The 26,597-nt window shown below is 41.0% G+C and overlaps 3 protein-coding genes and 1 pseudogene across 4 annotated transcripts; 2 read left to right on the forward strand and 2 right to left on the reverse strand.

Moving 5' to 3' along the window:
• The first annotated feature begins 88 nt into the window (after positions 1 to 88).
• Positions 89 to 2,997, forward strand: LOC115685531 (cyanidin 3-O-galactoside 2''-O-xylosyltransferase FGGT1-like). The gene is made up of 2 exons (XM_030610606.2): positions 89 to 632; positions 1,405 to 2,997. Exon 2 carries the CDS (start codon positions 1,409 to 1,411, stop codon positions 2,780 to 2,782), a length of 1,374 nt encoding a protein of 457 aa, XP_030466466.1. The 5' UTR covers positions 89 to 632; positions 1,405 to 1,408; the 3' UTR covers positions 2,783 to 2,997.
• A 313-nt stretch (positions 2,998 to 3,310) lies between these two features.
• Positions 3,311 to 5,685, reverse strand: LOC115685532 (OPA3-like protein). Of its 2 annotated transcripts, none has more exons than XM_030610608.2 (4): positions 5,440 to 5,680; positions 5,046 to 5,180; positions 4,126 to 4,212; positions 3,311 to 3,630 (listed from the first exon to the last, which is right to left on the reverse strand). In XM_030610608.2, exons 1-4 carry the CDS (start codon positions 5,620 to 5,622, stop codon positions 3,481 to 3,483), a joined length of 555 nt encoding a protein of 184 aa, XP_030466468.1. In that variant the 5' UTR covers positions 5,623 to 5,680; the 3' UTR covers positions 3,311 to 3,480. The 2 variants fall into 2 exon arrangements, with proteins under 2 accessions (XP_030466468.1, XP_030466469.1); XM_030610609.2 differs by lacking the exon at positions 3,311 to 3,630 and adding an exon at positions 3,649 to 3,895 and having other exon boundaries at positions 5,440 to 5,685.
• A 1,429-nt stretch (positions 5,686 to 7,114) lies between these two features.
• LOC115685590 (MLO-like protein 2) lies at positions 7,115 to 11,383 on the reverse strand (annotated as a pseudogene).
• A 3,132-nt stretch (positions 11,384 to 14,515) lies between these two features.
• LOC115685591 (prohibitin-1, mitochondrial) lies at positions 14,516 to 18,965 on the forward strand. The gene is made up of 6 exons (XM_056315541.1): positions 14,516 to 14,538; positions 15,425 to 15,605; positions 16,268 to 16,384; positions 17,311 to 17,481; positions 18,032 to 18,244; positions 18,424 to 18,965. The coding sequence occupies exons 1-6, from the start codon at positions 14,531 to 14,533 to the stop codon at positions 18,622 to 18,624; spliced, it is 891 nt and encodes a 296-aa protein (XP_056171516.1). The 5' UTR covers positions 14,516 to 14,530; the 3' UTR covers positions 18,625 to 18,965.
• Positions 18,966 to 26,597: the final 7,632 nt, after the last annotated feature.

The following is a 26,597-nucleotide window of genomic DNA, read 5'->3' on the forward strand; positions in this document are numbered from 1 at the left end:
ATAACAATAGTTGTCTTTCATGCATAGTGACAAAATGCGAGAAAATTGACCACAGTGCATGAAAATGCCTTGGCATGTGAATTTGAAGCCAGCCATGAGAATTTCTCTATTGGCTTCTTCTCAGCTAGGCTAAACCTAAGCCTTGCTTGGATAGAGGTCAAACTGTGACAGGACCTTCAAATTAGAATCATGTGATAACCATGAAAAATGGTTACATGAAGAGGAGGAGATTGATTCCAGAAAATCTGCAGAGTCGAGGGACGAGGCCGAAGACTTCGAGTGTTCATTTACGGGGTGCAGTCAGTTGCATCGTTTATTACATGAGCTGTGGAAATAGGCTCACCCACGCAGTCACGCACCTCAGAATATGCAGTTCACAAACTTTAATAAGTGACATATTGGTCGGGATAATGGCTGACTACATGAATATACCGAAAGCATTTATGGAGTAGTTGGAGCAACAGCAAAAACAGATGACAGACCGTACCTCATGCTACTTCCACAAACTTGGGAGAAAATATAGCCAACATAACAGATTCAGTTCTTTCTCTCCCTCTTCCTCCTTTTAATAGTCTCTTCATCTTCCTCTCGTCCTACAGAATTACTGTGCATTTGGCATTTCTGTCCAACAGGTATTCTTCTTGCTTTTCCTTCTTCTTCTTCTTTCCTCGATAGTTTCCTGCGATTTTGTGTGGCGCTACATTGTAATAATCTCACGACATTATCTTGTTCCAGTTCTATTACATTTCTCTCTTCCGTTTAATTTCTTGCCACGGTTTCCATAATTGATCAGCGAAACATCTCACCCCGCATACGCTTTCAGATAATGCCATGGATTTGCCAAATCTCGGGTCGAAAAATCAAACTCCGGATATTTACGGTTCGCGTGTTTTAAGCTAAAGCTCTCTATTTTGCAGTTTTGTAGAAAATTCCCAAAAAAGGAAAATGTTATTTTGGGATGAACTGCTCAGTGTTTCGTATTTTTCCATAGTGTTTTTTTTTATTTCAATCTTAACATGGAATATCGGTTCAAAATTAGTAAATCGTCAAAAGAGATTAGTCCTTTTCCATCTTTCTACCATGTGGTTGTCTTTAAAAGGTAAAACGACGTTACGTGATTGGATGTTTCGTTTCTGATCATCTCAAAGATAGCTCGTGATCTGATGTTTCTTTTCGATCAAAGCGGTCACGGCTATGTTATAGGAGAGCTCTATGATAAAAGTGATCTGCCACTGTTGTGGTTTCATATTTTCTTCTCTTTTCCCAGCAATCCTCAAAATGCAACAATCCTTGAATAGTTTTGCTCGAGACATGCCGTTAACATGACCGTTTCTCCTCAAACTATTTGAAAACGACACGCACCAATCTCGTACTTTTCCTTAATTTCTCTATTGGATTGGCCAGGATCATGGTTGAATCAAGCTTGCACATTGCAATGTACCCCTGGTTGGCAATGGGCCACCTGACTCCGTTCCTTCACCTTGCCAACAAGCTGGCCAAGAAAGGCCACAGGATCTCCTTCCTCATCCCTACCAGGACCCGCGCCAAGTTGGAGCACTTCAACGGCCGTCCCGACCTCATCACGTTCGTCCCAATTGCCATCCCTCAGGTGGAGGGACTCCCTCCTGATGCAGAGACCACCTCTGACGTGCCCTACCCGCTCCACCCTCTCATCATGACCGCCATGGACCAAACCGAGCCGACAATTCGCCAAATCCTTGAGACCCTGAAGCCTCACTGTGTCTTCCATGACTTCACTCACTGGCTGCCTGCCATCGCACGTGACCTGGGGATCAAGTCGGTCCATTATTGCATCGTCAGTCCCGTAACCATCAGCTACACCCTATCTCCGGCGAGGCACCTCAGTGTGCACAAGTTAACGGAGGCCGACTACATGGTCCCCCCAGCTGGCTTCCCAGATTCATCAATCAAGCTCCACCTCCACGAGGCCAGATCCCTGGTTGCAAGAAGGTTCCTGACTTTCGGCAGCAATATCGGGTTCTCAGATCGCATGTTCGCTGGATATGTTGAGTCCGACATACTGAGTTTTAGATCATGCCGAGAAATTGAGCAGCCCTACATTGAGTACCTGAAAAGCCAATTTAAGAAGCCTGTTTTGCTTTCTGGACCAGTCATACCCGAGCCATCAAGTTCTGCCCTAGATGAGAAATGGGTCAAGTGGCTAGGAGATTTCGAGGCTGGCTCAGTGGTTTACTGTGCATTCGGAAGCGAATGCACAACGCAGAAGGATCAATTCCAAGAACTACTGCTGGGTTTAGAACTTACGGGGTTGCCTTTTCTAGCAGCACTCAAGCCACCTTTCGGAACATCATCAATTGAGGAAGCCTTGCCCGACAAATTCGAAGAAAGGGTTCAAGGACGGGGTATAGTATACGGGGGTTGGGTCCCACAACAGTTGATACTTCAGCACCCAGCCATTGGTTGCTTCATCACGCATTGTGGAAGCAGCTCTCTCATTGAAGCACTTGTCAACAAGTGTCAGCTCGTGCTATTGCCGCAAGTGGGCGATCAGATATTCAATGCGAGGATGATGGGCAACAACTTGAAGGTCGGAGTCGAAGTAGAGAAAGGCGAAGAAGATGGGCGCCTGACGAAGGACTCCGTGTGGAAGGCTGTGAGGACAGTGATGGATGAAGGAGATGCATACGGGAGCAAAGTGAGAGAGAACCATGCTAAGATTAAAGAAGTTTTGCTGGACAAAAAGCTTGAGTCCACTTATATAGATTGTTTTGATGAAGAGCTCCAAAATCTGCTCCATTGATGCTTCCACTTTCAGCTGTCATGGTTAAATGACCACTATTGCTGAACAGAAGAAGAAGATGAGGAACTCCAACTATGGAATTCTGTACTACAAGAAGCACTTGTCCTATTTATTCTGCTAAAGTTTTTTTTTCATGATCATCAGAAATGTAAAACAAGAGAAATGTCAAAATTATAAGTTGTCATCAATATAGTGTTCATCTTTACATGCCAAAACACCTCGTCATCTAGCAATCCGAATAATTTTCAATACAAACTGACCGTGAGATTTCTGTTGTTCGTACACACACAGGCAAGCACATGCGCACATATATAATCGACATAAATGCCCAGGATTTAGTAACAACTAACCAACCCTTTCGGAGAATCCCCACCGAAGCCTTCTTAACACAAAACACATGTAAAAAGAATGACACGCAACTTGTAATCCGACATCGTTAATCATCAGAACGACCACCCCGGCAAACATCTTAAAGGCGTACGGACGGTAACAGACAGAAATATAAGGAGAAATATTAGTAAAAGGAGAGACGGAAATTATTCACGTCATGCTTCATAGATTCTGTATTTGGGTACAATCTAGTTTAATCTGTTTGACCATATTAGTCAGAAAAAATCAAGACTCCGGCCAGCAGATAGCAATTCTATATTTGAGTTCACAAAATTGGTCAGTGGTAGTGTGAGCTATAAGCACAGGAATCAAGATGGTCTTGCACTCTCATTTACAGTTGTGTGTGTTTGCCTTATACCAGTAAGTCCACGTCCTTCAGCAAGTCCATCCAGTTCTTCAACTCTCCGCCTAAGCAGCTCAACTTCTCTAGCTAATTCTTCGTCTCTCCTTTTCATTGCCTACGCCATGGTACACAATGGATGAAGAAGGAAAAAGAGCACAGACTTCTATATATATAATGTAGCAAGCAACTTTGTCAGACCAGAACAAACATTTTTGTCATTCCTCAAGAATTTTGCTTTCGCCACTACCATGTGAAAGTAATAGTCCTGCCAAAGTTAAGTTACGGAAGGAAACTTCAGCAGTTAACGGTCGTTATTTGCCAGTCTCTGGACAATAACAGCTCATGAGAAAGTTTCTGACATTATATCCATGCTCCTTCAGCTGCTCAATTGACGCTAATATAAAACACGAAGTACCTTCATTTGACGAAAGGTGAATTGACAGATGTTGCAATGTCTCCAATTAGCCATATACAATGTCATTCCAAAGCATATGAAGCTTAAACCAAATGGATAGGCATGCCTCACAGAAACTTCTACGATGACTATCACCCAAGCCTAGAGAGAGAAAGGAAAAGAAAAGCAAGCAGGAAAACTCATATCGACGGATACCTCTAGTTCCTGTCTGCGCAACTCCTCTTTTCTTGCCTCTGATCTGGAACTTCTTTGGACTTCAAATATAAGAGCCGCTCCGGCCACCTGAGGAAGTGCGAGAATCATTTGAGGACGTGAGAATGACCCAAAAAATGGGAGGTCATAACAGTGAGAAAATCAATATCTTTCATATGCTTGCAGCTAGCACAGTCATCAATTTAGCATTTCACTGGACTAATATATCCCCCGTAGGAGAAATTCTCCAAAAGGAGGAAAACAGAAGTCCTCACTGGAAATTATGTAAAACACACCCCGTATGACTGCAGCCTTTCATTTTGACGAGCAATTCTGCTAAGGATGAACATACTCATAACAGCTACAAATATTTATTAAACTTATCCAGCTTCCTCTAACGGGTAGAATGACCAGTAAAATGTGTTTCCGCCATATTTTTTTAATGGTCATGAGGGACAAAAGCATGCCAATACAGTAGAAATAGACAAACTTTTTTTCACAAGGTACTTCTGTTTTAAGGAAAACGAGCAGCACTTCCATGTAAACCCAATGAAGGGACAAAAACATTCACCGTGACAATCTCTCGAATGCCAAGAAAAGCATAAAATAATCACCTGAGCAACAATTTCTCTAGATTGTCCAATACACTCCTGGATCAAGTACATGTTCCATACCTTCTTGAAAACAAAAACTAACAATAGCATGTAATCTCAAATGATTTTGTGGCTGCAACATTTAGTGAACAGGGCACCACCCGAATATGCTTATTCACATCTTGGAGTCACAAACAAAAAAATTCATGATTTTGTTCCATTCATATCCTCTTGTGATGAGTTCACCCGCAAGCATCAAATTGCCACAAAATTCAATCGCCAGCACACGTGTGGAGGAGGAATAGGAAATGGGGAAGTCGCAGTACCTACCGAGAACACAAATAGTTCACCAGCGAGATCAGCAGCAGCCTGGACAGCCTTCTCTTCATTCAAAGGCCGTATGGCGACGTCGGTCGCATGACCGTAAATGCGCCTTTGAATTTGCGTGGAAAACCTGTGGTTCGCCTTATTGGAAACAAGTAAAGGGTTTTCAATCATCCACCACTGGCAGTCCAACATGCTCAAAAGTTACAAACAGAACACAGAGTCTCCTATGCCCCAGACTAACAAACGGGACCGAAGCTCCAAAACCCAATATCAAGCTCGCAGAAATTAACGATCAAGCACTAAGAACAGCAAACTATGACTCGACCCACGTGAGAAAACTGAATAAAGAAGGCATCGTCTTCGACAATAATGAGAGAGAGGGATGAAAAAGATAAACCTGGGCAAGATTGATGATGAGCTGTCTGAACTTGGCGTGATGCGCGGCTTCTTTCTTGATGCGATTGGCGATGGGTTTGCTGAAGGTTTTCACAGCCAGGGTTCCTAACTTCAATACCGGTAGTACCATCTCTCTCTCTCTCTCTCTCTCTCTCTCAAATTCAGATACAGAACGAGAAGACATCACCCATTTCACTCCACCGGAGGAGGGAAGGGAGACTTGTGGAAATGCTTGGGGATGTTCCCTCTCCCTACCTTGTTGATCTCTAGGAATTCTTTGTTAGTGGGTGAAAAAATATGGAAGTGAAATAAAGTGTGATATTCGACCAAAAGAATAAAAGATAAAAGTGTGATACCATTAAAAATTGTCAAATTGGTGTCCCAATATATTTGTCGTTAACTAATTTTCATCTCCCCAAAATATCTTAAATCGATATAGTATAAGGCATTTATCGCCGAACTAATTTTGTCTCAGAAACTTGGAAATCTGCATAAATCGATATGGGAGCTCGGAAATGGGATATCCAGAATTCTAACTAGATCTTCACGAAAAAACACAAATTGTTACCCCTTACCAATGTACTCTCCATTAGTATTATGTTCAATATCTCGTTACAATGTATGAACGACTACAAGATGGATTTGACATGGAGAATGACATAATCATCTTGTGTCTTAGGGATACTTGTTAAAAGACCCGATATTCATTACTAATTATGATTAATGAATATCGGAGCACTCGTTAACAAGTTTCCTCTTTATAAATAGGATTTTGTTAATGAGTGCTGGTTAACCTCACACATACAAAATATTTGTTATTTTTAAAGTATTATCTTTCTCGTGTGTCGTAGAATCAACGTATTAAAATGAAAATGTTCTTTAATTAGTTATTGATAACAAATGGCCACAAGACCTTTATAAAGATTCACTTAATACTATTAAAAACCCTAAATTAGTACATTGGTACCACACTTACCCCAAACTAATTTTTGTGTCACAAAAAAAGTCGAATCGGTACATCCGTGCCACATTTACTCCCAAACTAATTTCTATACTCAAAAAATCTCAAACTGATACACTCGTCCCCATTATCCCAAATTAGTGCACACGTGTCATATTTACCCAAAAAATCCCAGATTTATCACAATTTAGGGTAAATGTGACATGGATTTGTGAGTTTGAGATAAATGTAACACGAATATAACAATTTGGGATTTTTTGTGATACAAAAATTAGTTTTAGGTAAATGTGGCACAAATAACCAATTTGAAGTTTTTGGTGATATTAGTCCTATTATAGAAATGCTGCCAGAACATAGGTCTCAAGTTCCAAAATCGGAAACATGCACTTGAAAGATAAGTCCGAGGCTAGACCCATAGCCTATCAACTCTCGAACCGCTCTCCCCTAGTCGCATTTCGTCTCGCATGGCGATAACTCGACTAACTCCATTTTCAATACTAAGCTCTCCACCATTCTGTTGATTCATTTTAGAATTGTTCTAATCAAGACTCTGTTGCACAGAAGTCTTCATGAAGAGAGACCATGTTCATGAGAAGTAAACCGGACCAATCTGAAGAACATGGAGGAATGGAGGATCCTTGAAAAAGAGATAACTTCTCAGTACATTAAGAGTTGTTGCTATACCATACACAAAATGTACACAATTCACATCCAACTTTGATGTCACCGATCAAATCCGGTGAACTGATCAGAGCCGTCTCCTTCAGTTATCGGAGTACAATCTTCAATCGGCTTTAAGCGGCCCGAATCTTTCCAGCTGCTGGCAAAGGAGATCTCCCCATCATAAACGACTCTTTTGCTTATGATCACTGGACTTTCTTCCTCGGTAATTTCATGTATCGACAAGTTCAACATCGATGTACTAGAGATGCGGTGATATTGCAGTGTGTCTTCAGTGACATTGGCGAGGCTAGAAGGAGGACTTGTGGCAGTTTCTGAAGTAAGTTCATCATCCTGGTTCTGCAGGTACTTGTCCGAAATCGAAGTGTCAGCTGAAGATAGTCTTGAAGAGGTCATGGTTGAAATCGATCTGCTCTTTGAAAGCCTGCGTCTCGCATCCTTGTGCCATTTCTTGAGACCTTCCGCTACGCGGTCGGAAAACACAGCCTTCGTCATCCCAGAGCCCATCTGCTTAGACACAACATCACAAACGATTATGCAACATTTCCACAATTGCTAACACGCATTATTGTCATTTTGCAGAGCATATCTCTACTCTACAAGAACCATTCTCGTTGTTTCTCTAGGCTGGATCGTAGAATGAACCATAAGCAACATGAATGAGACTCTAGGATCTGTGAATTAGTACCTGTGAGACGAGTGCATAAAGGGGTAATGTCACATAACCACACAGAATCTGCACTGCCACACCGATAGAAATCCTTATGGCAATGTCTTGGGTTTCTTGGTTGAAGCAAGATCTAAGGCCAAACTCATACTGTTATTGCAAACAGGATCAGCTAACAGTCAAAACAAATGTTTCAATCAACCTTGCTCGAATAGACTTACCCACGTCCAAGCAAAGAACGCCAGCTGAAAGGAGGTCTGCAACCAAATCAAAAGAGAAAATGTTATGCCTGAAGTTGTCTTATGCTTTTCCAGTTATTGTCCGTTGATGTCAGCCGCTAGACTCACGGAGGCACTCATTTTTAGCCCGGTATAATAAACATCAGAGTTAAATAGCTTTGTTCCTTATTTTTTTCGATCAAGTGATGAGACAGGTACGATAATAGCAATACAAACCTGGATCATGATGAACTGGATGAGATGGAGGAGACAATTGGGTTGTCCGAACCAGAACAAGTCGTCGTGGGCTTCACAAGACAGGTCCCTCGAGTCACAGAATTCGTAGAGCAACTCTGCACGCACATTTGTGTTATTATCACTTGGAGCTTTGTACTGACAGCTAGAACAATCTGCAAAAGAAGAATAAAGTCTAAGCAACAGGACAAGGGTTTTCTTGATCGGATCCGCTCATCACAGAACAAAGTAACATGACAAACCATGGTTCGTACCACGAGAGGGATGAAAGGAAGCCAGTAGTAGTTGTAGAACTCTGCACTCAAATCAGGTTGAAAGTGTTAAGCAATGGATAGTTTTGCTTCTGGCTGGGAGTACAGTTCTATGAATTGAATACCTTTTTACTTAAACATTTAAAAGGAGTTGCAACATATTCAAAAGCTTTGTGCATATTGCGAGGTATTGTCTTACCGTGCGCACTGAAAAATATGAAGAATATGGAGAAGATCCAAATCCAAAATCTGCGAGAATGGTCACTATTACTTCATTGTTTTGATAAAAGGATGACAAAATCTCATTAGTTTCGTCAGTTGAACTGAAGCTGGACAAATACTCTGGGGGGAATATTTCACCTGGTTTCGACCACTTTTTTGAAATCATCATCAAGAGCTCTATTAACGAACTTCTGGAAGTTGAAATCGCTACATCCAGAGGTATTAGCCTAGGAGCAAGTAAAAATGAAGAATACAGTTAGTCATTGCATGAGGAGGTGATGGATGACTTACGACTACCTATTTCACGTTTTCATTATCTCTAGAACTATGAAGTAAAAGGACTTTTGTAATTTGCGGAACTACTTCATCGACAAAATCTTCAAGTCCAGAAATCATCACACATCCATAAGTAGATCTTCGCCCCAGAGTTGCCAATACAAGGTAGAAGAAGACATCCTCTTACCATGATGAATCCATGACGGAGAGTGAAGTAATCAGCTTTTGATATTGACCCTCTGAACTGTCGGACAAAACAAACCTTGAACAATGATAATAAAGGATAATTTCAGTCAGGAATCCGAAACCATACTTGAGGATGACAGCATAAATCAATGGCCAGACTGAGTTTGGCTCTGTTAAGCAACATTATCATAATTTTAATGTTCAATTCCTAGGTCGTACATTGTTCTGTAGCCTACCGTAATAAATAGAGCAAGTTCAATTCATGTATCTATGGGGTGGTGGCAGTCCCTGCAACATGTTCTACAGAATAATCCATTAAACAAGAGTGATGGCTGTCTCAGCAACATTTATAGATATCATGGCATGTGAATGAAATTTCTAATTTCGATTATTGATAGGTTTGAAGCGCACACACTAGCTGTAAACGAGATACTTAATTCTTAGCTCACAATTACGGCGAACTCACCGGCCAAAGTAAAAGAGAATGGCGACTCCAGAATTTCAGATGTCGCTGCCCAAATGACGTTTGACGCGTAAACTGAAATCTCCTTGGATCTGCAAGCAAATATAGTAATGCCGAGAGTATATCAAAATCATTTATGGGAATCACTTGCATCCGAGCTCAGCTCTAGTTTCATTACTCTAAGAGCAACAAATTGCTCAAGTAATCACATTTGATCAGAACATGAATATCTGCATCTTAAAATTGCAACTCTATCTATGGGGTGAGATCATGTAGACAAGGACCGGTAGTGGAGGTCGAAGCTTACCATGAACAATCTGATGCTCGAGGGTTTGAGTCTCTTCTTCCCACGACTTCCATTTTGCCATCTGTGACAAGACCAAACGCATCAATTACTCCTTTAACGTGTGAGGACATAAGTTCGTATATTAATATGCACTGCAATGATCTTCTAATCATTTGGCAGTACGTTTATTACCTTGGCAATTCCCAAGCACATGGTTAAGAGGCAGTAAGAAACATAAAAAACAGCGAACACCGAGATGAAGATGTTGAGTTGGATCACGCCATCCCTCGAAATTAAGGGAACCATACCCTGAAAATTTGTCAACCCAAAGGAAGAACATGCAATCAGTACACAAAGATACAGATGGTTTATCTCCAACGAAATCTAGCGCTGGCTATGTTTCTGGCATCGATATTCAGGTTGCTCTTGTATCAAAGTTATATGAAATTTACAATTTATTCAGCCAAAAATTATTAGCATTACGAGGTGCTTGAATTTTGTAGTAAATTATTCATAATAGACTAGATGAGATCTTTTAAATATGACTACGTGTTCCAGGAAACTGCAATGTGACTTATAAACAAATCTCAATAAACTATGTGCAGTACTCTCCAAGGATGATGACTACACAAATGGATGACTAGTTTCTAGAGATTAATCCTCTTTTCTCCACCTTTGCTGTGCAAAACGATCCGTCATCTGCAGTTTCAAGTGAGGTGTTTGAGTCTGGCTTCAAGCCTGATGCCGCTGAAACTTGAGTTGCAGACGAAACAGCTGGTTCCACAAACTCCACTGCGTCTTTGCATGGAAGAAACGAGCTCGCCACTGCCTCCGTCACGCATATTCTCGATATAGGTATCTCCGAAATTGACAGAAGCAGTGATATGAACCCCATTTTCATCATTTCTACACATCCATATCAAACCTTATAATTAGTCGTTTGCCCTACGAACTAGGCATAGATGCTAACAATTTGTAAGAATCGATGCTTGTAGATGAACTACTGATGTCACTCTGAATATACACAGCGAACAAATGCAAATTATCTCCATTAAATGTCATTAAAACCGAAGTACACAGTCCTACAACAACGTTGGAGCAAGTAAAACTCTCTTACGTGGAAAAAGGCTACTCTTAGATTCATTTTCGACTGACCTGTTTTAATTTTTGCCAGAGCTTTATTGAGAGACTTTCTCCTCCTCTTCTTGAGAAACTAAGACAATCAACACAACCACCACCTCAAGAACATCAGGACATGAAGTTATCAACTTATAAGAGACAACGCACAATATGTAAATTTACATAGGCTGTCGGCACAAACACCAACGTTTACTGATCTCCAACAGTAGTTGAACAAAGTACCTCAGTTAAGTGGTGAAGACCAGAATCCATAACGAAGGAGACGACGAAGAAGAAGAGGCAAATTATTGAGACTGCCCATGTTGGTGTCTCTTCAAGCCCGCCATTCCCCCCCTCCATCTCTCTCTCTCTCTCTCTCTCTCTCTCTCTCTGGTGTTTTGATTCTGCTGGGATCCTGCTTTAACTTGGTTGAGAATGGAAGCCAGAAAGCCCAATATATATGCCCGTGCGAGCATAAAATATGCATGGTGAAGGTTATTAGCAAATCACTTAATTTTTCAGTTATGACTAGTCAGACCAGGCCACCATCACCATGTTTTGCTTCGCGGTTTGCACGGTCAGACAAGAAATCAGAGCACGGACCAAGGGTTCAAATCCCGACATTACGTGCCAATGTTGTTGTTGCAGCGTACTTCTTAACACTCCCTCTCGCATGTAAACTGAATTTAAGCTTTTGATCCGTGCTCTAGCACCATGTGAGACAAATCATTTTTCTCTCAAAAATCTAAGCTATCAGGAAAAAGAGCAAGAATTGTTATGATTATTGAGCCAAACATCAACTAATATCGCTTGATCAGGGGTGCGATGTCACATAAGTCATCACACAATACAAACATTGCACGAAAGACTTAGCCTCGATATGCTTCAACTTTACTAGAAAATGACATCTATAATGTGTGACATCTCGATATGGCGACACGAATCCTTCATTCATGTTTTTATGTGATTCGTGAACAGAACTCGAAAATGGACATCGTTTGATTAGGCACTTGATGCCTCGCGTTAGTGGTCACATGGTGCGACAGTCACACAAAAGAGTTAACCTCCGGTCGACGTACAGAATTCTACTTAAACACACGCTAATCACCTCCCTAATCACCAGGAGGTTTTGGGCGAAAAATGATCATCGTTTTTTTTTTTATCACCAATCTATTTGATCACGTTGATCTTAGCTATCTGGCGGATAAACATGCATTCCAAACTCAAAAGAAGCAAGACCCATCCTCTCTTTAAAAAAGGAAATCAGAAAATACGAACGAATACGTGCATGACAAAAGCTGTCTGGCGTATAGAATTCGAAGGAGTGAAAAGAGTACCACGTAGAATTATCAATTAAAAGGGTATGAAGAAATTTCAAACTCCGATTTTTAGTTTTGATATCAATCGGGTGTCCGAAACTCTTTGATTACCCAGCTGCCCTTTTCGGGTGTCGTAGCCTCCTCGTCTCGCACGTACCGGGTAATTATCAGAGAGATACGGGTCTGTGCTCCTTAAAGTGACTCCAAGAGAATGCGCAAGCGTGATAATTCGAACTCAAGTATCGAGAAAGAAGACAAATGCGCTGATTAATTCAACCCAGATATCTATTTCACGTGAAAAAGAATATATACAATGTTAATTGAGGTTATTGAACGAAAATGAAAATATAGTTTATGTCATCAGAATACTATTTACTCTTTTTGTAATGATGTTAACCAACATTTTTTTTTTATGATATTTGGCATAAGAATCTTTTGAATGACCTAAATGTTCATCGGCCGCCCCATATCGATTTTTGATGACGTGACCAACTTAAATATTCACCTAGTACCTAATTTATCATATCGATATTTTTATGACATTGACCAACTTAAATTATGTTCACCAAGTGTATAATTCTATATTTGGGCGGCACATGCAAAATCAAACTCGAAAATGACTTAATAAAAGTTTAAGGATCACATCGATGAACGTCGAACTGATGGCTAATCAGATTTCGAAAACCCGAAAAAGTCGGCGCTCTTATCGCATAGCTTATGGTGGCCTCCTCTTGGTACTTTGTCTGGATATACGTACGGTGGCTGTCCCATGAAAGGTGGGACTTCCGTACGGAACAAGTCTAAATTATGTCGTGATGGATTCTATTCAACAAACCATAAATTTCAATTTCTAGCAAAACCCTTAAATTTCAATTAGTACGAAGTCAACGGTTAAGCCAGAAAAGAAGGGTTGGTTGCGTCGAAGAAGAGAGAGACATCGTCGCAGGTGGTGCGTCTCTGTCTTCCACATGGAAATTCATAGCGTTATATTAAAAAAAAAATCTAATTAGTACAAAGTCAATGCCGTACACCTCCAGTTATATTCCGTACTAAGCTCACGTTTTTTTTTTTTTTCCGGGCAGACATTATCGTGGGCATGAGCAGGAACTGACCAAGGCCGCCCGGGATCGAACACCGATTGAAGCAAAGCTTGGATAAGGCAATTTAGTTATAAATCCCAACTTAATTTGATTCGGCGAATTTCGATATGATTTTCTTTTTCTTTTTTTTTTTCTGGGGGTTATGGGTAGATTCGAACAACAGATTATGCCTTATTTAAGGGCCCGAGGTGATTCAAACTCATCTATCGATCACCTCCAGTCTCGAGCAATGCCTAGGACTTGCTTTGTGTGAAGGACGAGAGGGGGAGCAAAATGAACGTAGAAATAAACTGCGGGGATTAAATTTTGGAATTTCTGTGAAGTTTCAAATTCGGCTTCATTTTTTATTTTTGACACCATTACATTTTGGACCAAAACCTATGGATCATTCGCATCATTTTTCTCTATCAAGAGCGAAGAGCACTAAAAATAGAGACGAAACTTCGAGCTCTATATACGCAACTGACTATTCAGTAACCATTTACAGGCGACATCCATCTCTCGCAATCTCATTGACCTAGATCTAGCGGTCGAAATCGACGTGGCCCCAATTCGATCCAGCACGTTTACATGGAATCGGCACTTCGTACCGAGACGGCCGTTTTGCCAAAATAAGAACGCATGGTGCTACATAGCAAGACTCGAACGCAGGGTGCTCGATTTTTTTTTTCTTTTCCTCTTGTTTTTTTAATGCTCACGGCCACGGAAGTCACGGCTTGGAGATAGTTGGGCTCATGGGCTTAAAGGATTTGATCAATGATCTTCCAAGAAAATGGAATGAAACGAAGGGAAAAAGCAGAACAAAACTTGACCCCCCATTGACCGTACAAATCCAGGCCCACAACCCCATCCCTCTCTCTCTCTCTCTCTCTCTCTCTCTGACCGTAAACTCTTCCTCCATTGCTTGCTTCTGGCGAGGAGTCAATAAACCCTACAAACCTCTCTTTCCTCTTCCTTCCCTTTGTGTTCCGCGCAAGGTACACACGAGTTCCTGTTGCTTCTCCTTCTCCCGTTTTCTGTGAATGTCCCTCGATTTGCAATCCCATTTGGTGTTTGCCGAAAGTGAGTTCCTTTAAGGTAGAGAACCAATGAATCGGTACGGTTTTAAGTTTTGCCGAAGTGGGGGTTGTGCTTAAGCCCTCCACAAAGCAAACTTGAGTATCTTGCTCAGATCCTCGTGCGTCGGGGGGGCAATGCCATTTTGGGGGTCTCTGGAATCGGGTCATGAGTTCGTTGTTTTTCTAGTGGGAATCTTGTTTCTACGTTGTTCTCGAATTTTGGGTCTTTCGGGTACTCGGTGGCCACAGAGACGGCATGTGTTGTTGGTGGAATTCTTTCTTGACCCTTTTTGTTTTCACCCGGTTGACCAATCGATGTGTTTGGGTTTTCTTTTATATATCCTATGATGGGTGGCTAAAACGTGCTTGAAGCTAGATGTAGTCAAGATGAGTCACGTTATGTTCTGTGTCGTGCCGGGGGTCGTCGGTTTGGTGAGCTTGCACTTCTTAGGCTCGTGATGCCAATTGCCGAATCAGTTGAAAAGGGGGGTGCTGGCAATACGTCGGTTATGGTTGCTGGTGTGTGGAGCGTTGGGCAGACTTGAAGAGGATACTTTTAGGGGGTGGTCTTGGTGCTCTGGATTAGCTTAGGGTCAGGATTTCAACTTGTTGCCTGGGAGAGATCTTTGGCTTCACTAGAATAAATGCATTGGGGGTGTTGCTTTTGTCGTATGGTTTCCTTTCATGCCGGGTTTTATGCTCGAAAGACGTTATGTAATCATCATGTCTGCTACTGATTACGAATGGGATTTATTGGCCCCCCAAGTGGACTTTTCTTTAAATTGAACTGTCTAATCTATTTGTTCCTTTGGCCGGTGGGTTTTCAGATGATTGAATTCATTCTTTTTGGCTTGTGAGAAAAGTAAATGGATATGAGGTTTGTCATCTTTGCAGGAACTTATGTTTGGCTTTTCGTGGTTATAGGAAGATGAATTTCAAGAACGTGAAAGTTCCGAAAGTGCCGGGAGGAGGGGCAGCATCTGCATTGCTCAAGTTGGGAGTGATTGGTGGTCTTGGCTTGTATGGAGCCGCTAACAGTCTTTACAATGTCGAGGGAGGGCATAGAGCCATTATGTTCAACCGCCTAGTTGGTGTTAAAGACGAGGTTCTTTATGACAGCTTAATATCATGAGAGTGGTTTTGTGCTAAAATATCTCTCTCTCTCTCTCTCTCTCCCCCCCACGCGCGCACACACACACACACACATCCATGGGAACCTGTAGATAGAAAACTGGTCATGCCTTTTGAATATGCTTATGTGCTTACTCTGTCCCCACTTTGGAATTGCATTCTAAAATATTTCTTCATATAGTTTGTTTTCTCAACTTTTTTGTATTGCATTATGGGTGCTTGTCCTATTCGGGCGTTTGTTGCACATGCATATGGTTCTTACTTGGAAGGTTCTCTGGTCAATAATTTTTTTATGTTAAATTTTTAGGAATTCATGGTACTCATTTGATGAAGTGCAATAGCTTACTGTTTGATCATGAAATAGATGATAGTGGATTATATAGTCTTCAAAGAGAGAGATGTATCATTCAAAACTGACTTTCTTTCCCTAGTCCTCCTTCCGCTGTTCTTGAAAAAAACAAAAAATTGTTCCAAGAAGGTAAGCATGCATGGTATCAGGAGATGGTGCTAGAGCTTGCTGAACTACAAATTTTTTACTAATTTAGGGGAGAGATGTATGTATGATAGACCTCTGGTTTTCTAAATGGAGATTTGTTTCGATGATTCATCATGCTGAACTCACTGGTAATTTTGCAGGTTTATCCTGAAGGGACACATCTAATGATACCATGGTTCGAGAGACCAGTTATCTACGATGTACGAGCACGACCTCATTTGATCGAGAGTACTTCGGGAAGTCGGGACCTTCAGATGGTAATTGTTGTTTAATACACTGTCACTATTAGGCAGAGTAGGTATTTTCTTAAGTTTTTCCTTTCAACTTTTTTATGAAAGGCTGTCTTGTAATCTGTGAAAAGATAACCTTTCTGATTATGACGATATCGGATCTTTGTGAAAAATCTGGCAGGTCATTCCTAATCAATGTACATGCGTCAGGCAAGTACGGGCTAAGTAAATCAATTGATAGGTTTGGTGATATTCTCCATGGGCATCTGTTAGTTGGTGATAGCAGTAGAAGCATTAACTTCGATTGTGTTTGAATCAGAGCGATCATATCAAAGAATTGTTTTAGTTATCGATTGATTAAACTACCGGCCACAATTATCAATGCATCTAACGTAATTGTGGAGATACATTGGGTTTCATGTAAGTTTCACCTCTTTTGATCCTATTCTTCTTTTCGTGTCATTGGTAATAGTAGATGGTCAAATCTGGTGTCTCTGTCATTCTACCGTCTTATACATCAGTTGTTCTTTTGGGAAATAATTCTCATCTTACCCAACCAAATAAGGAAAGGCAATCAATTGTTGTCCTGAAGGCATGTAGAACCTTTTCTCACACATTGGAGCTGAGGTAGAAACATTAATCGTGATTAATGCCAGAAATGAATATCACAGTTTGCTTTTGCTTGATTTGTGCTGATGGAGTTCACAGAAAATAGCTGACACACACAAAATAACATCAAATACGAGATTGTGGGAGCTTCTGCTGAAATGTTCCATTGTATGTGACTGTCAGATTTTATTACCTTGTTCCATGTGTTTTCGGCAACCAGTAGCCATTGCTGAAAAATCTTTTGCATTAGATTTGTTGTTCACCAAAATCCCTTAACCTTTGTTAGAATCATTTTGAATGTTAAAGTTTATGCCCATTGAAATCAAGCATCTCTTTCAATGTAGGTCAAAATTGGACTTCGAGTCCTGACTCGTCCTTTACCTGATCAATTACCTACAATTTACCGTACGCTGGGAGAAAACTATAATGAGAGGGTTTTGCCTTCGATTATTCATGAAACTTTGAAAGCTGTGGTTGCGCAGTACAATGCAAGCCAACTTATTACCCAAAGAGAGGTAACAAGCTGTTTTGGTTCTCTTCGGTTCAGCGAGTTGATTTTCAATGTCACATCTACATGCCAGGAAAAGTGAGAAGCTGATGGTGATTTGAATCATCAGTTGATGTTGCTTGTCTTACTGAAATTGTGATGTATGCACCTTTGCTACTTTATATTCTCTTCCCCTTTTTCGGGCGATCCTTGATTTGGTATGTACCTAGCTAGTATAGTAGCAGTGCCTGGTGTTTAAAATCGAGTTCTGGATTTTAGCATCTTAGATCATAAAATCTGATACCTCGGAGCAGATTCTATTTCCTTATGAGACTTATGTATTTAAGTTTTGAAATTTGTACATTTTGTGATTTTTGGTTATCTCTGTATAGACTTTATTTCGATTCTAGTTTTTGAGATGGTACGGGCCTTTAAAGTAAGGCCTCTGTGGAGTTCCATTAACCCAAAATCACTGATTAGTGTTTACAGGATCTGTTACTTCTCCCTTTGTTAAGGCCCATTCTTATCAATATGTTACTGTTAACATATTTGCTAAGAATTTGGTTTTCCTGTTTTAGGCTGTCAGTAGAGAAATACGGAAGATATTGACAGACAGAGCAGCTAATTTCAATATTGCGTTGGATGATGTGTCCATTACTAGTCTAACTTTCGGAAAGGAGTTCACTGCCGCCATTGAAGCCAAACAAGTGGCTGCACAAGAAGCTGAAAGGGCTAAATTTGTCGTGGAGAAAGCTGAACAAGACAAGAAGAGTGCAGTCATTAGAGCACAGGTATGAATCAAGATTGAGCTCATAGTACTTTGGCCTGTTGAAATAGCCTAGGCTACTTGCGTAGAAAGGTTTCATTTAGGGATGCAACAATAGTTCATTGCAACTTCAGTTACCTCTATTCTTGGATGGTTCTTTTGTTTTGGCTCTTGATTGATCTATTTCCTCTCGGTGTGTCACAGGGTGAGGCCGCAAGTGCTCAGTTGATAGGTCAAGCTATAGCCAACAATCCTGCATTTATCACTTTGAGGAGAATTGAAGCTTCAAGAGAAATTGCCCATACAATTTCAAATTCGAGCAACAAGGTTTTCCTGAATTCAGACGATCTTCTGCTTAATCTCCAGGATATGGAATTGGGAAGCAAAACCAGTACGAAGAAATGAGAGGAAATGGTTAATTTTCAATATGGTTAGTTTTCATCCTCCAGTCGTCCAATTACGAGTGCTTCCAACTGTGCACGCCTAGTAAATTTTCTTGACCTGCCGAACTCTGGAAAAGTAATGCTCCCGGGAGGATGTACATTAACTGTTCAGACAAGCTTCAAACTGGACACCCTTTTTCTCTTTATTTGTCCTCTTGTTTCCATAATGTCAATAAGGTTGGTAGTTCTTTCTCACCAGGACCAACGACAGTGGTGCTTTGATTAATCTGATTGTACTCATTGCTTCAACGAGGTGATTGTACATGGCAATTCATTTATTGAAGAGGTCAAAGAATTAACAAATCACTTTCTTTGTCAAAGTGAGGCAACAGATTCGGCGCATTGAGCGCTTCTCTCAGTGATTGATTTCGGTTCAGCTTGAATACATTGAAACAGTAAGGGGGTGACTCATAAGAGTTGTAGATTGGCAAGTCATAACTCAACTGGACCAAATGGAGCGACTTTGATCGTTGCTCCATTTGGTGAGCACGTCGGCTGTGAAATATCCCATGCTAGTCATGCTCACATAACCTGTGATGTTTGAGTGTTTGGCTTGTAATCCTGGTTTACGATATCGTCGGGGACACACAAGCACGTGATTTCCCTATAAACGGGAGAGATTTGTACTGCCGTGCAGTCAGTCCGGATAGAGACCCAGATTATCTTCGATACTACTAGCAGTAGCATCCTTCAATGTTGGTTCGGATTCTGCACAAGTCAGCGCTACCCAATTACAAAAATGAAGTCTATTGTTGAAGAGTTATTATTGAGCAGTTTTGCTTGTCGTTTCCATAATCTATGGTGGATGTGAATCTCCACTAAAGAACTTTAAAGAAGGAGACAAGTTGGGGTAAGGAAAGGATGTCTTGCTAACGTCTGATAGGGGTACTTTGTCCTAGATTTATGAACCAGATGTATTCATAACAGGTAGATATCGCGGGAATCAGATAGGACCCACATGAGCTCGGCGATATTCGGCGGTGCGATCGACTCGGTCAATGCGAAACCGGGTCGAGGCAAGATTGCCGGGGATCATGAACGACCCACACAAGAATCCCACCCGAGCTCTCCGGGGGCGGGGGCGATCCCAACTCAGTCTCACTCCGAACGGGTGTCGAGGCGAGATTTCTCCGGGAAAGAATGGTCATCGACACAAGGTCACGAGAAAGTTAAGAAAAAAGCATACGATCCAATCCGTGGGAGGCGATTCAACGTTTGACCAAAAAGGAAAGAGATGGGGTCGCTGTCTCGAAACCGGCACAGGTGGGAGGGGTTGAACGGCGGGGAAAGAAGCTTTTTGAAATTTGTGGTGTCCTTTGGAGGCCCGTTTACCCACGGAATGATGCCGCTGGCAATCATGGTCATGGTCATGAGTAGTCGGTACGATGTTCCTCTTCCATTACTACAGTCCCCCGCCCAATTCTCTTAATATTTAGGACCTCTTTTGGTCGGTGCAAGCTGGTTCCCACCTTCCACACGCACATTTCGTTTGCTTCTTCTCTCGACATTATCCTGTCACCCACAATCAATCTCTCTCTCTACATGGTCAATGGTTCCTGGCTACCGTGGCTATACTTGACAAAATACCTAAGCGTCCAAGTTTGTCACGTCGGATGCTAAAAACTTCAAATTCACGTGCGTTATACATGATAAAAAAAAAAAACCATCCGTTTCATGTCACCTCGGCCCTTGAATCAAATCTAAATGTATGTATACACGTGGTCCCTAAACTTTGACCAAATATGCAATGTGATCCCTGAATTTTTAATTTGTTTAATATGATCCCTGAACTTTATTTCAATATACAATGTGACCCCTGAATTTTTAATTTGTTCAATATGGTCTCTAAACTTTTGGTAAATGTTCAATTTGATCCTTAGACTATATAAATATATCAAATGTCATCCTTCTATCGATTCATGTTTAGGGACAATATTGAACATTTTCACATAGTTCATAAACTAGATTGAACATTTACCATAAAGAAAATAAAGAATTGAGTCGATGAAGCGTTACCTTTCATCGATATATTGTACAATATAAATAGAGATATCATCACCTTTAATTATGGTAGAAGTTAAAGATAAAAGATACAATTTGATTTACAAGGAAATTGAATAAAAGACAAATCAGAAAAGATTTCCAAATGATCAACTCAAGGATACTTTGCTTGATATGTTATCTTCGTGATGATTTGTAAAAGATTCTGCACTGCAACCATTTAATTTTTTGCTTTTTGATTTGTTGCTTCAATACTCCCCTTCAAACCGATCAATGGGGAGGACCAGAGGCCGAGTTTGATTTGTAAACCAACAAACCTATCTCAAGTCAATGGTTTGATAAATGTATTAGCAATTTGTGAGGAAGATGGAACGTAACGAGTTACGATAAAACCAAGAGCAACCTTTTCCTGAACAAAATGATAATCGATTTCAATGTGCTTTGTTCGAGCATGAAAAACTGGATTAGTTGTGAGATGTAATGCTGGCATGTTGTCCGAGAAAAGTTATGAAGGTTGATGTTGGTATGTATGAAATCCAAATGAGTTCAACAACTGCGGAAACAAGAGCCTGATATTCAGTTTCAGCTATGCAGCAGGCCACGGTAAGTTATTTCTTGGCACACCATGGAAATACAATTTGAGCCGAGAAAAGTACAATAACCGGTGGCAGAACGTCGGATGAGTTTGCACTTTGCCTAGTCTGCATCAGTAAAGCCAAACAATGGAGAGAACTACGTGACAAAATGCAAAGCCCAAGGTATAAGGTACCACGAACATATCACAAAATACGTTTTACTATCTGATAGTGAGCAACAGTTGGGGCATGCATATGTTGGCAAACTAAGTTGACTACAAGCGAGAGATCTGGACGAGTGAAGGTAAGGTACTGAAGAGCGCCTACAATACTTCGAAAATGGGATGGATTAGCATAGGGCTTATCACCATGTTTGAGTGGTGGTTGCTTGGTAGCTATTGGAGTAGTAATCGGCTTACATTGCACCGTTGATGCTCGATTCAAAAGATGCATATTTTTGTTGCGAGAGAAAGAGTCCATTAGTGGAGCGATTGACTTCGATACCCAAGGAATAATGAAGACCAACAAGGTATTTCATGGAAAACACTTGACCAAGCGCCTGCACAAGACGATTTAGTAATTTCGGGGAATCACTAGTGAGGATTATATCATCCACGTAGAGCAATAGAATAATAATATGACCATGATGACGATAAACAAATAGTGATGGATTAGCTGTGCTACAAAACTTGTTGAACCATTCTTTGGAAAGATTTGAACTCATGACTTCCAGTTCTGATATCTTGTGAGATTTTATGGAACTATTACCAACCATTCTAAATGCTTAAGCTGTTAAATGAAGGTGTGGTTTAATATTTAATTACTCTAACATACCAAAAGTTAGGGGATCATATTGAACAAATGAAAAATTCGAGAACAACTTTGTACATTGGGTTAAAATTCAAGGACCACAATGCATAAATTAAAAGTTCACGAACGAAACTGCACATTATGCCAAAACTCAGAGACCATTCATCTCTCTCTCTCTCTCTCTCTCTCTCTCTCTCTCTCTCTCTCTCTCTCTCTCTCTCTCTCTCTCTCTCTCTCTCTCTCTCTCTCCACATGTTGTACTTTCAAATCTTGCGTGGGCACAATAAATCTGATAAAAAGTCCAACTCAAAAAACTTAAATCAATAGATGGAGGGATACTGTGTGTATATAAAGAGCATACCAATATACATGGAATTCAACGAATTGGGAGGCTGCACATGCAAAATAAACCAAGGCAAAACCTGCCTCCGTTAGAATGACCGGTAAATAAAGAAATGCCGCATGTATATAAAGAGCATATGGGCGCCGTATGAAGCAATGCAAGGCACTTTGCAAAACCCACCTCTGTTAGAGTGTCCAATAAATAAAGAGATGTCGCATACATATAAAAAGTATATGGATCCCGTATGAAGCAATGCAAGGTACTTTAACGCGATAAAGTACCAAAACATTGGTGGGTTCTTCCTATTGGAACGGGAAAATGGGCTCGGAATCACCACAAGAAAGACAAGAGAAAGCAAAGCGGAAAAGCAAGTGAAAAGCAAAAGAAGTACCTTCCCCCTATAATAATCGTCCGATTTGATGGACCATGAACGTGCATTGTCGAGGTGCAAGAAAAATACCGTTGGCTCTAAGACTAAGTCCACGGTTTTTCCATTCCATGACAAAATGAAGTGGGTTTCAGTTCGGTGCACGCATCGGTCCAAGCGAGGCTTGTGTCTTTCCACGGTTGAGGAGGAATTGGACGTCCCCTTCTTCTATTCCATGGCAAAAGCATCGTCAAACGTCGATGCGTTGGATCCATTGTCCACCTCTCCTTTTATTGGAAAACGTCGTTGTTCGTTGCTTTCTCATGCAAAGAAAGAACAAAGCAAAGTAAGAGATGATCATCTGTACTCTCTCGACATTTGATAATGTATAACACATGTTCAATATAATCTATGCATACACACACGCACGCACATTGTGATATGTAACATTTCAGTTGAAAATTGTGTCGTGCTGGCGATGCCTAATTCAGCTATCGCTTGTAAAGCTTTCATATTTAATTGGAGAGGCAAATTGAGTTTAAAAATATTTGAACTCGAGACTTCCTGCTTTGATATCATGTAAGCTTTGGCGAGACATAGCCAACTTTGTTAAAAATTTAAATTGTTAGATGAAGACGTAATTTAATATTTTAATAGGCTTTTTTTAAGGAAAAAAAAGGATATAGAATTCTTTATTTCAGCTTTTTTTTATTTAATTTAATTTCAATATGGTAAAAGCATTTTGAATTATTAGTGGGACCACGCCATAAAGGTAGTACGACCTTTCTAATTAGACTGGAAAAGAGAAAAAAAGTTGTTTTGTTTGGGGACGAAGAAAACAGGCGAGACATATTCATGATTTCGAGATGTTGGCGGAGCTACGTCATGATGTTGTCAGCACGCGGCGGATGGTCAAAAGGCAAGAATTTATCATCTGAAAAAATTTAATCAAATATATCAGAAAAGATGTAAGATGTGGTGATCCATATTAAAATCTCACCAACCGACACGAATTTCCACACATTTGCCATGGATTATAAAAAAACAGATATTAATATCACGAAAAACTCCAAATTAATACACTTGCGAAAAATTTACCATTCGTCAGTTTCCGTTAAATTTTATCGTTAAATTACAGAGTTATATGACACGTAGCTGTTGACGGGTATACCAGTCTTGGGTTTTACCTTCCGTTTGTTGCACGAGTACCGGTTTATGATTTTTCGTGATATTAATATAATTTAACAAAAATTAACGAAAGATAAAATTATCATAAATATATTTGGTGATAAAAAAATTAGTTTTTGGCAAATTTGTAACATGCGTTTCAATTTGGGGTTTTTCGTGGTATTAACCCTAAAAAAAATACCGAAGGAATACAGCATTTTGACTCCAACGATTACTTGCATACCTCTATTTTTTCAAATACCATTTACATACACCTCTAAACAAAAACACGCGTAAGGAAAAGACCCAATTGCCCTTTCTTGCACACACATTAACTTTTGAGTGATTTGTCTTTTAGTTGGTTTTGAGTTTTTAAATGGGCATAAGAATTTAGGATTTGAGAATCTGCAGTTTTGAAAGGAAATGACACTTTTGTAAATGGCAACATGATGATAATGATTGTGAATGTGCAAACTAGTCTTCAAAGGTTAATCTAGAGACATGTAAGCGGTCAAAGGCTGACAAGTAAGGTATGTTTTTAATATTTTTCCTTTATAAAATCACGCGTTTTAAGTGAAACACGGGCTCCGTAAAACTTTTCTTTTAATTAACTCGTTTTTTCACTGTTATTAATCGGTAATGCGAAAGTTTTTCGCGTTTACGATTGAAAAAATCATAATCGCAAATTTCGAGTTTAAGACTCCGTTTGTTTATCGAGAAAAGAATTATTTGAAAAGTGTTTTCCTAAAAATGATCACTTATATTGCTTAAGAGAATTAGCTAATTAAAAATGTTTTCATTACGAATAACAATTTTACATCTAAACTTTTTCATAGACGATGAAAATATTTTTCGCTCATTCATTTGTTATAAGCGATGTAAACAATTTTTAGGAAAAAAGTTTCACATCATTTATTTTTAAGGCTCCGTTTATTTCACAGAAAATAGTTTTGTCTTTTTCAGGCATTCGGATCGCTTGGGAAAATGAGTTAGCGGAAAATCTATGCTTAAAATTTAGGAAAATGATTTCCCCTTAAAAAATAAGAAATCATAGCAGCGCTTGAACAAAAAACTCTGCATTTGAACATGGGAAACCAACGCTTGTTCCTAAGCCTTTAGCAGCGGACTCGGGTCTAGAGACCAAGGCCAAGTCCATCGAGGTCTATCGAGGCCAAGCTGGGTCCAAAGAGGCCGGGCTCAAAACCCTAGGACCCAAGCCCGGGGTCCTTTTGGTCCAAAAAGGTTGGGCTCAAGACACCAGCACCAATAGCCGAGCCTAGGACTTTGGTACCTTTGCTCGGCTCCCTGACGCTTGACTTGGGTCCACAAAGGCCAGATCCGAGAACATAGTACTCATGCTCAGGTCCCTAATACCTAGGCACTAGTCCATTGAGGCCGAGCACTATAGGTACGGATTCATTGAGGCCAAGGTCAGGTCCACGGCGAAAGGGCCCAAGACTCCATTCCCGAGACTAGATCCATCAAGGTCAGGCCTGTGATGCTAGTGCCAATGCGCAATGGGCCCCTATCCATCAAGGTTGCACTCGTGTCCATCGAGGTCGGGCTGGGACCTCAATGCCCAAGCCCAGGTCCATCGAGACCAGGCTCGGTTCCTAACGCCATGCCCGTGTCCCTACGATCGAGATTGAGTGGATTGAAGCCGGGCCTGAGACCCCAGCGTCGGTGCCTAGGTCCATCAAGGTCGACTCTCGCGTACATCAAGGTCAGGCCCCGACCTGGGTCCATCGAGGGCAAGTCTGGGACCTCGGAACCCGCACCCAGTCCATCGAGGTCGAGCACAAGACTCCGATGCTGGTGCTCGGGTCCCCAATGCTTGTGCCTCGGTCCATCAAGATCGAGCCAGGGATCTTGAAGCTCGTGCCCCGATCCCCGGTGCTCAGGTCCATCGAAACTGGACCTGGGATCGATGCCCATGCTAGTGCCCGAGTCCCATGTGCCCTTGCCTATGTCAAGGTCCATCGAGGCAGAACCCAAGACCCTGTTGCTCGTATTCGCTTTTTCGGTTGCTCATGCACAAGTCGCTAGCGCCCAATATGTTTATTTAGAAATCGAATGATGGAAATACCGGAAATTATTGTCATTGTCTTGAAAATGACCTTTTGAAAAATATTTTCCAAACTTTTCACATCTTTTGCGAAATAAGAAGTTAAAAAGCATATTCGGCTACCCACCCATCGGTGGCCGCGTTGGTTTGCGCTCAGTTCCTTTCACGAGAGGTCTTGGGTTCAAAACTCGCCTATCGGTGATTTAAGTGGGGGTCGTGGCGGTGGGATCTTCTGCGTAGCCCCCTCGAGGACTAGTCGGGCATCCGCCGTTGGTTTGAGCCACTGGCTCGCCGGCCGTGCGGACACCTCGATTATCAAAAAAAAAAAAGCATACTCGGCTCAAACACATCATTTTTTATGGAGGTGAGCACACATAGGAACAGTACTGATGAATCGGTTAACAGAATTCGGGACACGTGGCAGACAAGGAGAGGTCGCTGCTCCGATTGTGCGGCACGAGTATAAGATTGCGTAATATCCGACGCCACGTAGGATTTGACCCTCCGCGAGGTCCAAGAAGCTGGGCTTTGCTTTGCGCGCTCGCTGACGTCACCCTAGCGCCAGCTTGGCAAATTTCGCGCCAACCCTCGAATAAGAGAATCTTGC

The sequence above is a fragment of the Syzygium oleosum genome, unplaced genomic scaffold, assembly GCF_021117445.2.
Source record: "Syzygium oleosum isolate NSW1041296 unplaced genomic scaffold, Sole_v2.1 Sole_v2.10, whole genome shotgun sequence".
Lineage (NCBI taxonomy): Eukaryota > Viridiplantae > Streptophyta > Magnoliopsida > Myrtales > Myrtaceae > Syzygium > Syzygium oleosum.

Coding starts and splice junctions, on each gene's coding strand:
- LOC115685531 (XM_030610606.2), top strand. CDS start 1,409: ATGGTTGAATCAAGCTTGCACATTGCAATGTACCCCTGGTTGGCAATG.
- LOC115685532 (XM_030610608.2), bottom strand. CDS start 5,622: ATGTCTTCTCGTTCTGTATCTGAATTTGAGAGAGAGAGAGAGAGAGAG. Junction 4,213..5,045: donor GTGAACTATTTGTGTTCTCG/GTAGGTACTGCG, acceptor GCACTTCCTCAG/GTGGCCGGAGCGGCTCTTAT. Junction 3,631..4,125: donor TGCGCAGACAGGAACTAGAG/GTATCCGTCGAT, acceptor ACCATGGCGTAG/GCAATGAAAAGGAGAGACGA.
- LOC115685591 (XM_056315541.1), top strand. Junction 15,606..16,267: donor TAGTTGGTGTTAAAGACGAG/GTTCTTTATGAC, acceptor GTAATTTTGCAG/GTTTATCCTGAAGGGACACA. Junction 17,482..18,031: donor AACTTATTACCCAAAGAGAG/GTAACAAGCTGT, acceptor TTCCTGTTTTAG/GCTGTCAGTAGAGAAATACG.